At 46.2% G+C, this 17,710-nt stretch overlaps 1 protein-coding gene across 1 annotated transcript in view; it reads left to right on the top strand.

Moving 5' to 3' along the window:
• Positions 1-14,414: 14,414 nt before the first annotated feature.
• T265_05604 (hypothetical protein) overlaps positions 14,415-17,710 on the top strand; it is a gene marked incomplete at both ends in the record, with an annotated part of 9,746 nt that continues 6,450 nt past the window's right edge. The window contains 3 exons of the mRNA XM_009170656.1: positions 14,415-14,715; positions 14,755-14,834; positions 14,868-14,994. Of these exons, the coding sequence (XP_009168920.1) occupies positions 14,415-14,715; positions 14,755-14,834; positions 14,868-14,994 (508 nt within the window). The remainder of the gene's footprint in view (positions 14,716-14,754; positions 14,835-14,867; positions 14,995-17,710) is intronic.

Here is a 17,710-nt window from a genome sequence, read left to right as displayed (position 1 = left end):
TCAAACGACTTTATTCATCACTGTATACTTCTGCTTGGACCTGACGGATAACGACCATTTGAGCTTCTTGTAGATGACTTGTAGATGACCAGCAATCTGCATGACGATAGGCTTTCCAAATTTGCTGCTCAGGTAGTGTACGAAACGCCCCAACCACGCAGGTTATTTCAACAGCCTTAACCAGTTAGACCGTCGGATAAACAAGCGCTCGGAAATACTTCGAGTAAGGATGACTTCAACAGTAGCCCGAATCGCTTCAGCTCCACGCCATCGGGTGTCCGATCGGGGATCAAAGAAGGCACGGGTATCTTCACTTCGTTGATAAACTTTGGTCCATACATCCAGCGACTCAAGTCGTCTACTCCTCCAATGCCCCTGGATGCTAGGTCGGCAGTGTGTTGCGATGATGTCACGTGCTTTTGTTCGTTCTACGAGGGGCATTCTTGGGTGCCGGCTAGTCAATTGGCCACAAAGGTACAAAATCTCGTGGACCGATTACTGATGCATTGAAGCACTATGTGTGAGGCTGTACGGAGAGTGGCCGCGGAGAAGTTTGGTAAATTTTCAATAAGTAGTTTGTAGACCCTGGTGGCCAATGCGGTAGCAGCAAGTTCCAACCTTGGGACACCGACTGTCTTTAACGGAGGAAATCTGAATTTTCCGAAAACCAAACGGCGTGCCACCCAGTTATCGTTTGGCACAAAAGGTGCATATGAAGCAACGCCATAACCTGTTTCTGACAAGTCTGATAACACATGAAGCTCAGGGGTACAGACGCCGACAAAATTGCCAGGGGACAATAATCTCGAGTACCACGCGACTCCAATCGACTTGATCAAGTTCAACCACCAATGCCATCTAGCTGAATGGTCTTCACTGACAGGCGTGTTCCAACCAAGATCGGCCTGACATAGTTCTTGTGGCAGCTGCTTCGCGGTTAGGCATACAGGGGCTGCCAATTCGGGTGGGTCAAAAAACAACCAAACAGCTCCAAGGAATCCTCTTCGTGTTAGTGGTCTTTCTGGAGTACGAAGCCGAAAGCAAAGGCTGCCGCATTGTGGATCCCATTCAACGCTCAACGCTCGTTGTGTATTCATCGCCTTGCGAGACATCTCCACTACAGCCTCCACTTGTTTGGATAGCGGGAGCCCATGCAGTATACCGGGAGTATTGCTCACGAACTTATGTAGGTGGAATCCCCTTTTGAGAGTAGCTGGGTTATTCCTTGCACAAATTTCTTTGCGTCAGTGACGAAAGTTACTGACAGAAAGCAATCATTCACGTAGAAGTTGCTTATTACGGATGATTTTATTCTATGGTCATAATCCCTGTCGAAAGCAGACACTGTTTGTCTGAAAGCGAACCTGGCAGAGGATGGCGAATAGGGCACCGAAAACATGAAAGGTCATTTGAAATTTAATAGAGAGAACCATAGAGAAACACGGAAATCTTGAAGCCCCTTGATACAGCTGTGGTACATGAACTAGTGTGAACATTTTTTTCGACATCTGCCGACAAAGCAACCCGGTCTCTTCGAACGCCCACCAAATCAGCGGTCGTATCTGATCCCTGGAGAATCGCGCCGTTCAGCGATCTTCCGTGTTGTTTAGCTGTACAGTCAAATGCAACGGGTATTTTTCCAGGCCTTCTGGGACTTGATACTGAATGGTGAGTCAGGTACCATCTTGCGGCCGATTGCAATCTTACCAGCTCAGAGGGAACTGACATTGCACAGCCCTTCTCGAGATTCTACAAAATAACTGCTGGATATGATTCGAAGTATTCTGGGTAATGCAGATGACGTCTTTGAACAGACTGCAGTCGTGATAAGGCTGCGGAAAAGTTTAAAGAACTAGTGGGTCTGTCTGCTTTTCACAACAAAACAAACCTCTGAAATGCTCCATGCGTGTTCTCAAAAATTCCACTTCTCGTCTGTCCTCCACCGGTGGGGTTTTCCGAAGCGAATCAATGCCTGCAAAGTTGGCATTGCATAAGGCACGGAGTTGACCCTCCAATGTTGGTTCCACTGACGACACTCAGCTGGCGGCGACACTTACACGGTTGCCTGGACTCAGTGGCCCAATAATAACTCAACCCAAGATGTATTCACCAAAAACGGTCCTTTTGACCTCCAAACCGCTGATCTCCAGATCAGTACCCGGTGAGATTCGGGAGAACCACAGCCAATCAAGGTACCAACCGATTTAGACGGAACATCTTCAGAGGAAAATTATTTCATATGTGGCCAGCGACTTGCCATTTCCGGAAGTGAATCTACGCCAATGATTTGAGGATTTCAGTTACCACTGGAGCACCTTTCACCATCACGAATTAGACAGCCCGAAACTTCCAGTCCCACTGCTGTGGCCAGCGACTTGCCATTTCCGGAAGTGAATCTACGCCAATGATTTGAGGATTTCAGTTACCACTGGAGCACCTTTCACCATCACGAATTAGACAGCCCGAAACTTCCAGATTCTCCCACTGCTAAACAAAATCCGCTGAGTGCCTGTATTTTACGTGGCGTTCGATGATTCCCTACGCAAAGTTGGTACAGCAAGTTATTGAATACGATGGTGGTATCGGACTCATGGTCCAGGAGGGCGCACGTAATCAATTCCGCCGAAGGCCCTCTTAGACGAACTGGGAGCAGTTTCAAGGAAACAGCCACCTTACAGTCAGTCATCGCATTGCGTTCCACTACAGGAACTAACTCTGGTTTTTTATTCAATGGTCTGGAATGCATCAGAGCGTGATGTTTGGCTCGGCATCCATCTGCCCCACATCGATAGGTTGGCAATGGCCCTCTTAGACGAACTGGGAGCAGTTTCAAGGAAACAGCCACCTTACAGTCAGTCATCGCATTGCGTTCCACTACAGGAACTAACTCTGGTTTTTTATTCAATGGTCTGGAATGCATCAGAGCGTGATGTTTGGCTCGGCATCCATCTGCCCCACATCGATATTGTGGTTGGCAATCCTTTGTTTTGTGGGCCCCTTCGAGGCACTGGAAACAGGCACACAGCTCAAGATGAACTATCGTTTCACTGGCTTGAAAGACAGAGAGCGCTCGCAGTTGTTCATACGGTGTTTACCACCACAAACCTTACAACTGGTCTCGCTCAATAGTGAGGCCTGCTCTGAGTGAACGATCGCATGACTCCAAGCGGTACTGCTCTTGTCCGCATCTGTAACAGATTGGCCACGTAATTCTGGGTCCCTTTGCGCAACGGATTCTGCCAGAAAGCCGTAACGACTGCTTAGCACTCTCGTTCTTTGAGTGATGAACTGTGTGAGGTTGCCGAAGGTTGGCCCCCCGGATCATGGGTGGCTTGGTAAACGAATTACGTCCAGCTGTTATAAATTATTGGGCAAGCGCCTTGCTAACCTATCCAAATACTCCGGAGAACACAGTTGTGCACCGGGGTATATCTGGGTCAGAGCTATTTCACAACTCTGCATCTTGAAGGCAAACTGAGTCACATCTCTTGCCTTATACGAGGTAGAACGAAATCATCGATCGAAATCATCGATCGAAATCATCGATCAGGGCTCCAGCAACCATATGAGACCTTCCGAAAGACTCGTGCAAAATTTGGCGAGCACGCCCATGTCTTCCCTCAGACTGAAGCATGAGGCAATCTTCGATAGCCTCGCGGGTCACCCCTGAGCACGCGTTTACTAACTGTAGGGGCCTCTTTCCATCGTGTTGGGTCTTGCTTGCGACGTAAGGCTCGAATCGATGCATAAACCTCCAATGGCTCCTAGACTGACCATCAAATTGCGTAAAGCTGCAAGACCTTCTATAATGGATTTTGGATGACGGAAGTCACTCGACCCATTATGCTGTCGTTCGCCTACTCCAAAACTATGTTGATTTTCTGAGTTCATTGGTGATACAATCTTTCCGCAATCTTCAACATAGCTTTAAACGTACCTTTTTGAGGACTTTGAAAAGCCCGAGCGGTTGCTGTGCTCTGAGCAGGCTTCGCCTCCAGCGAAATCCACCTCGACTTTATCCTCCAGGAGTTGTTTTCAGTGATTAGTTTTCATTGTCTCTGACTCCAGCTTGAGTTCCTGTTTACGTTGCACCTCTTTAAGCTATGCCAAAAATAGAGCAGCTTTGGACGCCGAATTCCCCAAAATAATCCTAGAAGTTATACCAGCCCTGAAGCTGACTGCTGAAAACGAATTTTATTTGAATTGCCTGATTCTTGTCGCAAATTCTTCGTCCCGTTTTGAATAGACCGACATTGACCTGGTTCAGGTGGCTAGAGCGCGAATTTACTGACCGGAAGGTTCGCGGTTCGATCCCGACCTCTGCCTCTCGACTTCTCCTGTCTAGGCTCGGGCAACCTGACAGTATCCCAGCCCTCGTGCTTCCTTCGTGTGGCATGGCAGCTAGGCACCGGAAAGGTGTTACAGCTGAAAGAGATGCTCCACATTGACCTGGTGGTTGGCATCTGAAAAACCACTCTTGTTAACGTTGAGTACTGTAACGACCGTTTCGATTTTTCGAGCAACGAGCACCAGGGTTAGCAAATAAGCCGGCGAAACTACGAACGACTCATTACGCAAATGTGCTGTGCCATAAATTTTTGACTTTCCGGTATAATTTACAGTGTTTTTATCACAGCTAGATTGCATGTAAGACTTCGAAAATTTTGTTGACTCATGAGAAGAGGAACGTGTGGGACAAAAGTTACCCAAGGTGTATTTAATTTGGCAACCCCAGCTGGGCATCCGCCTTCGATTCTGTCCTGTTCGTCGCCTATTGAGATAGCCTTCTCCGGGAGCAGTTTTTTAGAGCAGTGCTTCTGGCTAATTTCTCCGTACTAGACGGTTCCTTTTTATCTTAGGCATTTCTGTAAGTTAACGCCATACACATAAACCAGTACACCACTTTCTTTGTCACAACTGTTTGCTTGGCTCGGTGAAGCCTGTATTTTGAAACAGCTTTCTCTAAGCTTTTGAGGTCATTCTTTCTGGCGACCTACTATTGTTCCAGTGCAACTTTGTCTCTTCTAAGTTTCCGCTTGTGTGTGCTGGAGTAGTCAAAGACCAAAGAATTGTTCTTATAGAGTTATCCTTTTACTTATCGCAGCAATTACCTGCCTAACGTGCGATATCTTCAACAATTACCATTCACGTTGCCTCAAAATCATGCCAAACACAATAAAATAAGCTACATTTAATGATACGTTTGATGAATCTGTTGCACTGCTTATTTCGCTTGTACGACCACCAGGGTGATCACCGGAGTTATCAGTTCTCCTGTGGCTTTGATTCCAAGGGATACCTCCGCAGTGAACCTATCGACTTTATTTCCTCATGGATTTTAAGGCTTGACGTTCAATCGTCAGCCGCTTTTGACCGCCTGGCTCGTGTCTGAATTTTTTCGGGGAATGCAACCTACCAGCCCTGGTGCCAATGATTCTGTGATTGCTGCTTTCAGAAATTGGAGTACCAAATTTTGGACCTTCGGCTTTGCCGTGGAAGAGTTGTGGATGAGACACCTTAGATCACTTTCGGAGGTGATCTGACTGTCAAGCTCTTTCTTCAAGACTGACGAATCGCTTGATTTCAACGTTAGACTATTGAGAGTCGATTTCTCAATGGGCTCGTCAGCAAGGATGACTGCGCAGAAGTGGGCCAGCAGCCGCCGACTATGCGAGGTATGAGTGGTTTACCCTCTGTGGTTGCTACGGATTTTCGCTCGCACGGGCACTCAGCTTGTCCGCAATTAGTGTGGCTGAACACATGTTGACATTTGAGTACGGCGTTTTGTTTATAACCTGTCTTCGGAGGCACGAATGAGGACCGCATCCTCATCCAGTCTGACCGATTTCCACAAGGTTGACCCAGCGATCGCTGGTTCTGCACTCCATAGGATAACCAGCCCTGTTTACCCTCTTCATAGCTTTCTCCTAAAATATGGGCGTTTGGGGCAGTTTTGTTTCATTCCGCTGATGAGTGGTTCAAATCATCTGGGCGAACGCTTTTAGCCGATCTATCGGTGGACTTCCCTTTATTTCTCGTACACTTCACCTATGCCGTCTTGCGCTGAGCGCAGTTTTCATGGGTGTGGATTTCTAACCAGTCGACGAACTAAGTGGTTTGTCCACACGAATTTCCTGTTTCTCGCTTGTGAGGCCCGTGCGAGTTAGCGCGTCTCTTTGTTTGGTAGTCAGTTAGTCTCTTATGGCTGTGTACAAGTTTTGATTCACAGCCGCGTTTGCGCTAACGTGTCACATTAAGCGAATAAGACCCTACATATACCGTCTGGTTACGCAAGTTTTTAGTTTTCAGTTTACTATTTTCAGTATACTGAAACAGGGCTTATTTTAGGCTTCTTCTCAAGGAAAAACCCAGCGCAGTTTTCCAGTCCGTGTAAGGTAGTCCTCAATATACTTTTGATCTTTGAAAGGTCGCTTAAACGCTCAGGGGCGGTGTCCGGTTCATCCATGCGGCAGCTGGATGAAAAGGAGTAACAAGACGCCTAGATAGTGATTTGCTTTCAATTACTCGTAATTGTTCTGTCTATTACGAGTCCTATTCAGTGAGAACTGCAACAAGGAGTAATAATGTCAGTTTTAGGGTTAATATTTTTTGAAAACGAGGCTCCATTCTATCACCCCAAACCTGTGCGCTCTTGTCAATGAGAGACGCTCCGTCTCCACGGGCACATCGTACAAGAGGTGGAGTGCATTTCTGGTAATAAATTCAAGGTAGAAACCGTCGAAGGGAAAACATCATATTGTCTTTTTCTGCACTGCCGCTTGGTCATTGTGTTTTTTATCCTCATTACACTTCGAAAAATGTCAGTACTTTCTTGAGTGTCCCAAAAAAGAATGCGTTTGCAGTTTTTCCACTTGGAAGTAAAAGATTGTTTTTTCTAGTTGGCACACGTTTGCATCCATTGGATGCACTGCAATCCATCCATGGGAGAGAGATACCTGGCTCCCGGAAAGAGGTCAGAATGTCTGGACGACTGATTTAAATCCATACACTTAAACCGTGACCATGTGAGGCAGACGTAACATCCCATTCTTATAATCCAAGGATGCCCCTTTGCACACAGTTTCCAGCATTTGTCAATTGTTTCAATGGCGAACCAACCGTCATTCTCTACTGCATGTTTTTGCCCACCAGAATATGTAGCAGCAGAAGGATGTGGCCTGACAAACATTTACGGCGTGTAGATCATATGTAGTTAAAACTCAAACCAAGTGACACGCGTTAATCAGATTTATTAGTAAAAGGATTTTAAGAAGTAAAAAACAAAAGCAGTTTCAATAAGGCGGTTGGTATTCGACGTAAGGATGCTTTAATTTTTTATGCACAAAAGGGCTACGCTCGCTGACATTTGAGTACCATTTGTTTTGGTAACCCTGATAGAAAGCTACTCGCAAGAGGCCTTACTTGGTTATCTCAACGGTAAAAATTCTGGCTAGGTGGAAACTCCCTTGACAATACATCCCCATCAGTTGACATTGTCTGATGAGTGAAACGAGATATTTCGCGGGAACTATACAGTTGTGAATGATATAGATAGGCTTGGTGATCTCAAAGACAAAGCTTGATTTTGGGAGTGACTCAAGTGCACCAGAGTCGGGCGTCGAAACTTAATCTGCAATAAACAACTGCAGAATGTTTACTTGATTTCCGGAGTGGAATCTGTCCAGTGCCTTGTGGCACTGTGAAGAGCTGCATTACGGCGCACTGAGTGGACATAGTGAACAGTGTGAATACATAAAAATGGATCCAGGCATCAGAGTTTGCTCGGACGATATCAACAAGATCAATTCTCCTGTAAATCTGGCCGCAGGATAAGGTATCTACCTGTTGTGTGGCTCAAACAAGCTTAGGCAACAGAAAGTCCCTGACGAGTGCAACAAAACTGAACTGATGGTTTTTCAAATCCTGAGGATAAAAGCAAAACAAGCTAATGGGAAACATTTTCCGTCGCCTCCAGATGATTGGCCTAGTAATCGGTGGCCTGCAATCCAAATGGCTAGCTATCTAAATGCAGCGGCCAGTTTGGCTAAAAATGTCCCGCGAAGTGCGAGGTCAGCTGTCAGTCAGCCATAACTTTAAACACAGAACACAACATGCCAAAGCCATCCAAAAGGGCGAATAAGTGCGATTGAGGCAGTTTTTAATTGTACCTTGCCTTTGTAACCAACGTGAGTTTGGTCGATCCAGGCCTGCGAGCGCTGTTAGTGCTGACAGTAGGCGCAATCTGATTCCCAGAAGGATTCGGGTGACAACTTTTGACGAGGATTTTTTAAATGCTACGTTTGAGTGCTTCTTTAGTGTTGGGTGCCTGAAGGAGGAAGGAAGGTGGGAATAGAGGGTGACGGGGAAGCACCACGCCTAAACACCCTATGTGGTTTGGCAGCATAACGCAAAATCGTTCAGTCTTGCAACATTGGGCAGAAGCTCTCTGGGTCTGACGGTGGAAATAATTAACAGTTTGCCATTGCAGTCAAGTACAAACTGCTTTAATCTCAACTCAATTTTTCAAAAAATATAGAAAAACTTCAAACTTATATGAAACAAATACAAACTAAGCGGGCGGAGCTAAGATGCAGGTGATTTCAACTGCGAGTACGCACCAAAAGCCCTCCCAAGACTCTAACTCTATATGAAAAATGGGGTGTATATTCCAGAAAACACAGAACAAACCCAGTGGAACATAGAGCCAAAAATGGCCGGTAATGGCTTAGCTTGCAATAGCGTGTACGAAGACCGCAAGATATGAAAATAGGGCAGAACTCAGACAGCATTTTCTAGGTGAGCGTCGGTGAGGCGTAGGCAGTGGTCTTGGTGTGGGGAAAGCCAGCTATGGAAGTAAATTACGGAGGCCCACGGAGGCACAGTACCTGAATGACCGCTTCAACCAGAGGTTGTTTAATAATAAAATTGGCAGAGACAGTGGATCGCTCGAGATGGAAGGCAGCAACTAGCTTTGATAATCAAGTCTCGTGAGAATTTTCTCTCGACAGTAGACTTTCTATGGTTTCCTGCTTCATCTTATACTTTAACTTGGTAGCCGCATTGGTCCAGGGGTGTTAGTGACGAAACCTCTCGGGAAAATTGACCCATCAGCAAAGCTAGAAAAGTTCCAGTCACTGCAAAGTCATGCTCAACTGTGTTGGAAATAGACATCACCGCGCCGTGCAATCAATGCAGTTTGCTCGAACAATGTAATGAGTCGAGGCTATTTGAGGCTTGTGTGCAGAAAGCTGGATGGTAATTTATGATACTGCGACTTCATGAACCACTGGAATGAGATGAGTAGAGTTTCCTGTACCTTCGCGAGAAAGCTTTCACAACCGGAATATGAAAGACTTAGGAATCCCTCCCTAAGTTGCCAAGGCTAGGGTTACAAATTCACTTAAACGCAATGTGACTCCACATATCCAGTCTCCATAAGTGCTTGTATATCACAATATTTGTAAAGGGCTCCACACCCACTTCTTGTGCATTATTTCTATATTCAAAGACCATGGAAACACATTCTTAGGGGTTTTATGTGAGAAACGCTCTTCGATTCCCCCATTCATCGTGCTGATTTTTTACAGCTGACGAGGCATCTTCGGTGCCTCTGCGTAAACCAAGCCTCAACAAATAGATTAAACTGAAAAATAAAAAATGACAGTAAAATGGTATTTGATTGAGAATTAAACTGAGTATTTTCCATTCTTGTCACCTGTAACAATCCAGGAAGTTGCTAAAAACCCACTGGTCCTCGTGCGGTCTGACAGACAGACCCGACCTCCAAGTAAGACCTTACTGCAGCGGATTTACAAGCATTCCTTGAAAACCTTTACAGGGGCCGAAGGAGCAAAACACCGCCTCAGAATGTTTCTACAAAATCATGGCCAAACCTCTGCCAACTGGTCTCAGTCACACGGGCATGGTGGTCATACGTTCAACAGGAACAGTCGGTGCAGCGTCTTCTGTAAAAGCAACACCTGACTAAATGCACCGTTGACAGACCGACAGCAAACCCAAATACACCGACTGACTGCCAGTACATTACAGAGCTTGCATTACAGAGCTAAATCCGTAAAAACACTGGGAGCCTGGAAAGTAGGTTTTCTATTGAGGAAAACGTTTGTAGCTCAGGTAGGATAGACGGTCGTTGTCCTGTGTGCTTAGCATAGCAATTTGATTGCAAACGTGTTCCCGTTGCACGCACGTGCAAAAGACCAACATCTCAAACGTGACACTCAAGGAGGTCTGAGTATCGGATTCACAAACAAAGAAACAAGGAACTCCATGGAATCAGATCGATAAAGGCTACACGCTGGGACTGGGAAAAACAAATGCCACTCCAATATCAACCAAATTATGACGGCGAGGAATACCAAGCTCAATGGTCACATGAGTATCGGCAAATGGGGACACGGGATAACAGAGCAACCCATGGAACCGTCCAACCGAACAACTAGTCGCGATTAAAGGTCATCGCCGGCTAGCAGCATGTATAATAACAAACGTAATACCACTCAACGCACAACCACTGATCCACCGCTACGCACCAATATGCTCCCTACTAACGCTCTGATGATGTTACCTCGATTGGTGACGAAACGTTTTCAATCAAATTGCCCAGCCTAGATATGATTTGTAAATGAGGGCCAAAAGGAAATCGCCCCCACAGCCTTGCGCATCACAGGAATCGCAGAAGATTCATCTATATGCACTAAAAAACCTTAGTCCAGTAGAAAAGCATGGATGGGTTCTATTAATTGGTCGCAAAATGTAGACCACTCGTGCAAAAAAGAGTTGGAAATTCACGCAAATAATTGACTGTTTGACTCAGTGCTCACTGCATGCTCAGTGCTCACTAAATCACAAGATTCGTCTTTTCTACACTCACGAACCACGTCACACAAAGACGACTCATCTGACATTGACTGTCTGTACCGTCTAGTAAGCGTAGCATCAGTTCATGTGCTGGCAAACCCACGTTCAGGCAATCGTAACTACGTGCAGGAAAACCGAACACATTCAACGCACAGACTCGCGGGCGCAGGGAGCAGGAAGCCAACCACACTCAATAAGTCCACGGACTGTTACGGAACATATGTAGCAGCCATACTGCGGAGAGGACACGTTCTTTCCGCTCGCACATTCACTGAGGAACTCTCACAAACGCTAAGTTCCCCTTTTGACTTGCTCCACATTTCGCATTGCATTTATTTTTAAACGTGTTGCAACTCACCACTGTCAACCATATTGCATATACCCTCTGAATTACATTATGAATGCCATAACATATGCACTAATTCATTTATTTCGATGTGTTCCTTTCACTCATTGTTACAAATCCAAATACTGATGTATAGGATTGAGGCTATCGTCCTGTACCCTGATTTTGGGTTTGCTTTTCACTTAGTTGCTCCTGTGCTCCTGGAAGGCGCAACTGAGAAAATGATTTTGCACCGCTGTTAAGATTGTTATCGCATCCTTAGACTATTTTAAATATTTTCCTCTATTCGGCGTGAAAAACTGTCTGGGGATGGTAGTTTTATTCACCGATAGGCTGAGGTGCGACAACTTGTAGGTAAACAAATTTTACTCTCAGAGCTCGAAATTCTCCTCATTCTCGCCATTCATTATTTAGGTGAACGTTGAAAATACCGTCCGCCAAACATTGTTCAATCAGGGCATGAGAAAGCATTGACCCCCCAGAGGTGAAAATATTTCAGGGAGAAAGTGCAAGCGCCTCGAAGTACACTTCACAAGCAAGGCCTGCAACCATCCTTACAGCAGCTCGTCAGATACGCTCAGTGTGGGTTAGGTCCATCTTGAGTCCTGAGAAAACAACTCGGTTGGCGCGTTCAACAACTGGTCTGACATGGACTCCACGTGGTCCCTTAAAGCCCATAGGAATTATCTAGAGGACGTTTCGCCGAATCCTCCATAGAACGACAGCGCGTTTTGAGCCGATTTTTCATGGCCGAGTGAAAGAAAAGGTTTAAGAATAGAAAGATGCCTGGATTTCTTTAGTATCTGTCTTCATGATGTTTCATGGTTCATTCTCACCAGCACATCGGATGTTTTCAGTTCGTTCGGCTGTCGGTTGACCTTTTTAAGAAGAGTGCTGCATACGGATCGTGAATTCTCTGTCTATCTCTCTCAATTCAGTTGGTCCAGATGCAAGCTGGACTGGGGAAATACGCATTCCTGAGGATTCCGTATGACTGGCGTTTCGAAACCACGCCTGAAGTTCCGCGTACCTGGTTCAGTAAGAGATGAGACCGAAAGCAAGCATATAGTGCTCATTATGCCCCTATTGAGCCATAATCAAAACTGACTACAAAGTATCTCTCGTAGGTGGTAAAAGAATCCAGTAGGTATGGTATTTCGTCTGCGCGGTATCTGGTGGGTGCAACGGCGTGTTGAGTCTGAAGGATCGGTTGAATGGATTCGGACAGCGCCAGTGCGGTGACCAGTAGACCCGGTGCGCTAGAGTCCCAACCAGCTCTTGGAAATGTTGAAATCACAAGACAGTGAGAGATACGTGAAGCTAGGGCTGGAAGAGACTTTTATGAGGAACTTTCCATCCTCTTGAGGGCTCGAGGAACAACGGTAGGCCACGCAGACAGGAGAATCGATCCCATGTAGCGGGATTTGAATCCACAGTACGTCACAAAAAGGTTCAGGAATGTTGTCGGATAAAACAATCGGAATGGGCAGGGCCGCATGTAAACAGAGAGCAACCCCGCCTGCTCTCTTGCGTTTCGAGTCAGCTCGGAAAATGGAGTAGCCGCATATCAGGGTCCCCATTTAAGCTAAGTCTGGTGTAAGCCAAGTTTCGGTAGGAACGTAGTCTCAAGACAAGCCGAGTGTTGAATATCAAAAGCTTTGCTAAAACGACTGCGGCATTTTTCGTGCTAGCATGCCAAAACTAATTCTGCTTCATATAAAGTTGTGGAGCAGGGAATTGTTGTGCAAGTAGATGGATTAGCAAATTCAGCAGTTCCGATCCGGGTTTGGTTTCAAAGTACCAGAGAGCCTGTGCGCCATATCTTTGTGCTTTCTGCTTGGTTCTTCCCAAGCCAGCTTCCTGTTTGTGAGTGAGGGTTTTGACCCGTGGGATTCCCGTTTTCCGCGAAAGATACTTTGGGGGCCGCAATTTTCAATACCGTGGTCAACATTTTCGAAGGTTGTTGTTTGTAGCTCGTGCAATACCAGACCTTAGAGGCTCGCATTTGATTCGTCGAAGATATGCAGTGACTATACATGTGTTTGATTCTTTGGGCGCGATTTGTTTGTCAATGTGTCTCGGTGAGGCCCTGTCGGGTCACTCGGGAGTTGGGCGGGGCAACTAGGGAGCATTTCTTCTGATGGTACCGTGGCCATTCTCTTTGTAGCGGGCTAGGACCGATCCAGATGCAGTAACCGGCTGTGAAAGAAATAATCACTCGTGGAAATTTCCCGCGATTGGTTCACGTGTGAGTGGTAAATTTCACGATAGGAAAGTTATTCACGGCTTGAAATGTGACGTTCTACAGTTCACACAGAGATCTAGTCCCACTGGTTCAGCAGTCAGCAAACAGTTCAACGGAGCGTAAATTCACTGATTCAGCAAGAAGTCAGAAAGCCGCGCCAAACAATTATGTATTGGCACCATTAAATCAAACGTCAAGTTGCGATATGTACGAGAGTTACACAATGTATTTCAAGTTCTGGAAAAATGGTAAGTAAATGTGACAATGGATTACGGACACTACATCTTCCTGGCTAGTCAGAAGACCGTTATATATTCAGCTACTCCCAAACAGATGCTGATTACACACCACGTTAATGAGCCTAAAGTTTCGATATGGTTTCATAAAGGATTCGTTCGGTTTATTTTAAATCTAGCCCACTAGGCAACAGTCTACTCTCGCTCCCACTGTTCTCATCAGGATTCTTGTCTGCTTTAACGAACAAAGGATGAAAAAGGAAAAAAACGTAAGCCACTTGGGTCAGGGCGAGCAAAAATGGATATATTTGAACGAAAAGGAAGTAATGAGAGTTATTCAACTGGTCTGCTCTGATCCCACGATTGTCGGTCTCGCCGGAGCTGTAGTAATTACAGGTGATTCAGGTGAGTTCCAACAGAACCTCCCGTTTACAGCTACCTAATGGACAGGTGCGCGAATTTCTCACCGCTCCTCAACTGCTTTGTAGGTAAAAAAAATTTTCTGGGATACCTATATCACCAAAAGAATGACCAGAGAACGCATCCTTACCAACCAGTTATCTTAAATATTGGTCACCCATAACAGGTCACTGAAAAGCCGTCACCTTACCCCTCCTGCGGAATGCCCAAGGCTTGTTTATTCTGGCTAAGTCGAGCTCGCGCGCCAATCCTAGGTGACCTTGAGGACGTGTACACACATTTTACAAGGATGTGGTGCCACTTAACCACGAGGGTTTTGTGGCTGTTCTTGACTCTCATGGACTGGGGCGTCTGTCTGCGGATGCTGATCCCTCCTGGTGGGAAGCGCTGTTTAAGGCACGAATCTCACCCAGGGGAGATAACTAACGGAAACTACGATGCTTCGGAGCCTGACACACATCAGCTTGATATTCTGATACAAGACGCTGAAGGTCATATGCTTTATATGCGAGAAAATATTGCTAAAGGAACGTTTGCCTTCTCAACTGAAAACTTCCAACTGTTCGAAGTTTGTGTTAGGTCGAGGCCAAGTAGGTGCAACCGTCATCCGCTAATTATTCGTACCTCAGTGCCTGGCGCAACAAACCTTGCCGAACGTGAATTTTTCCTTGAAATAAAGCAAGGTGCTGAGGCCAAAAACTTTGACCTTGTAAGCTCCCGTCTACTTTCTAGCTCTGTTTAGCTGGCCAAAGCTGAAAAGTTGAAGCCGATGGAACTGGAACTGAAAAGGCTAGAAGCGTTGACCGATGAAATTGTTCGTGACTTCACAACGATGCACACTAAAAGCAGTGCGATGCGGAGTACAAATGGTAAGTTTCATTCATTCACCCGATCCTCAACACAGCATGCCTTGAAGACAGACTATAAGCAGTGTTATAAAGTTCGATGTAGTTGAACGAACTCACATGTTGTGTACGGTATCGAAATCTCATCCAATAACCTGGGATCGGCCTTATTGTCGTTTAGCGGATCCTGCTCAACTGGAAGGCGTGAGTGGAATATTCATCAGGGAATTCGATTAATTCGAAGTGCATGGCGTGCCAACAAATAGCACTGGGGTTTAGACGACCAGCGATGATATGCTACAATAGAAAAGAGAATTTTATCAGAGAACATAATCGCAGTTGGAATGTTCATTTCGAGGCAGTCTCTTTTTGCAGTCAGCAACCAGAAGACGAATCGCGGATACGTGTTCATCGGTTTGATCAAAGTTCGGAGAATCAGTCTACCTGGGTGTGCAAATGATTGGAACTTCCGGGAAGTTGTTTGGTTCAAAGGATTCAGTTATATAGGTGACTGAGAGTCCAAAGGTGTCTAACAGAACTAGTAGCAGGCCGAGATGGGGGCGAGATGACTCAGAGGTTAGAGCGCGAATTTACTGACCGAAAGGTCTGGTTCGAACCCGACATCTGCGTCTTGACTTCTCTTGTGTAGGCTTGGGCAACCCAGCAGTATCCCGGCCATCGTGCCTTCGGGTGGCATGGCAGTTAGACACCGAAAGGGTGCTACAGCTGAACGGTCGTGCGTATATACCACGGAAGGTTAAATGACTCATTAGTCTTGCATTTCCCACTCAAGCGGAGGAACACACCTCCAATTATGTCGCATGTTCAGTGTGATACACAACACAACTTTGCGTTCACTCCCCGGAATCACTTCGGTAATCCTCTCCCTGCATAGGTTCTCAATCAGCCCATCCAATTTACCAGCTATAAACCGTTTTTCATGGGTACATAGATTCCAGCTGCTACAGTTTCGATCACCGGGAAGTGTTGGACATACAGTCAAGCCTTGAGGGCATGTTTAGTTAATTCAGGAATCTAGTAGCTTGAGGGTAATAGTTTTGATGCATGAACGCTGCTGACTGAGCGATTGGACCATTTCTGCCAGTTTCATTAACCTTTTATGAGTTGAGTCCCTGGGCCCCCATCCAGGGAGGCGACAGCTGTCGACCCGACTAAGTTCACTGGTTAATGTTTTCATGATTCGTTGCCAGGTCATACACTGTCTACCTGTTGATCGCTTCCACTTTGTACAGGACTGGGCGAAAAGAGCCGTGCGAGGCAGACGGTCTTCTAGCATGCTGAGTGCGTGCCCCAAACAGCGTAACGCATGAAGCGTGAGTAATTTTATCGCAGGAGGTTCTCTTTTTCCTGGGACCATCTGGCGTACCTCAGTATCACCGATCCGATGCTCCCACCAGATCCCACGAATGCTTCAGAGACACCGACCGTCAAACACTGACAAATTTCTTATGTTCTGTGCGCATAGAGGCCACGTTTATCGTCCAGCTGTAGCACTCTTTCGGTGCCCAACTGCCATGCCACTCGAAGGTTGCACGAGGGCTGGAATACTGCCAGGTTGCCCAAACCTAGACAGGGAAAGTCGAGAGGCAGAGGTCGAATTCGAACCACGGACCTTTCGGTCAGTGAATTCGCGATCTAACCACTTGGGCCATCTCGCCCCCGAGGCCGTGTTTATGATCCATATGGACTGCACTGTCGCGGTGTAAACTACCCTTGACACATAAAATGATGTCAAGTCGGTGCCGTAGGTAGCGGTAGTTGTCAAAAGCTGTCCTGGTCTTCCGATTCGAAAAGTAATCTCATCTTCATCCAACCTAGCGGAACGCACACAGCTATCCAAACAAACAAGTCTATCCACCCATCATAAGTTTACCGGGTACAAATACAATATTGATGATGGTTAAACTCTGATCCCGTAATACTTTTTCTAGTGGTCGATGAACGCAGAGCTGGACGAATGACGTCAAAAGAGGTGAAATTCCCCACTTTTCAGCGGTTTGCTACGTACTGACGTTAGGCCAACCAGATAGTAATATTTAGGTCGTGTTTCTCATCTATTTCATGCAGTGATTTCACAGGCTGTCCATTCATCGGTCATCAGAAAAGGTCGCGTGCATGAATTCGTGGATGAAATAAACATGCCTTTGTCGCGCTGCTTTGGCTCTTCAGTATCTTCGGAGTGAATAACCAATCGACAAAGCTTTTGATACACGCCAACATCGCTTGTACCTAGGATCCTTACTTCACACACACCAGTACATAATGGGTTACTAGTAGGTAAGATGTATTCCGGCCCACCTCGGCCATGCTGCTTCCGGGGGCAGCCTTAATTAGAGGACTGCCATGAGCCTTTTTCTGGAGCGCACATAAATTCATCATCATCATCGACAGCATGACATCAGTGTTCAACACCGATGCTTCACTGCCGTACAACCATGACTTGTTTGAAAGCCTTATTGTAGAGAAAAGAATAAAGGTGGATAGGAAGGGACTAAGTGCTAGCTCAACACAATTATTCCGAGGTGCCTACACCCCCAGACATTCACTCGGGCAATCTGGATAGAAACTGACGACAAGAACGCCACTGACATCGGTTGGCAGCCATATCTTGTAGTGTCTCCAACCAGGCACAGTGAGGATCACGCGGTCCCCATCCTGGAAGGCGAGTAGCACCGACAGCACCCAAGCGTCTCGTGATCTCCTTCATACTCCTCTGCCA

Source organism: Opisthorchis viverrini, assembly GCF_000715545.1.
Source record: "Opisthorchis viverrini unplaced genomic scaffold opera_v5_107, whole genome shotgun sequence".
Taxonomy (NCBI): Eukaryota; Metazoa; Platyhelminthes; class Trematoda; order Opisthorchiida; family Opisthorchiidae; genus Opisthorchis; species Opisthorchis viverrini.
The sequence above is the reverse complement of the archived record's forward strand: the minus strand, read 5'-3'. Positions and strand labels throughout refer to the sequence as shown.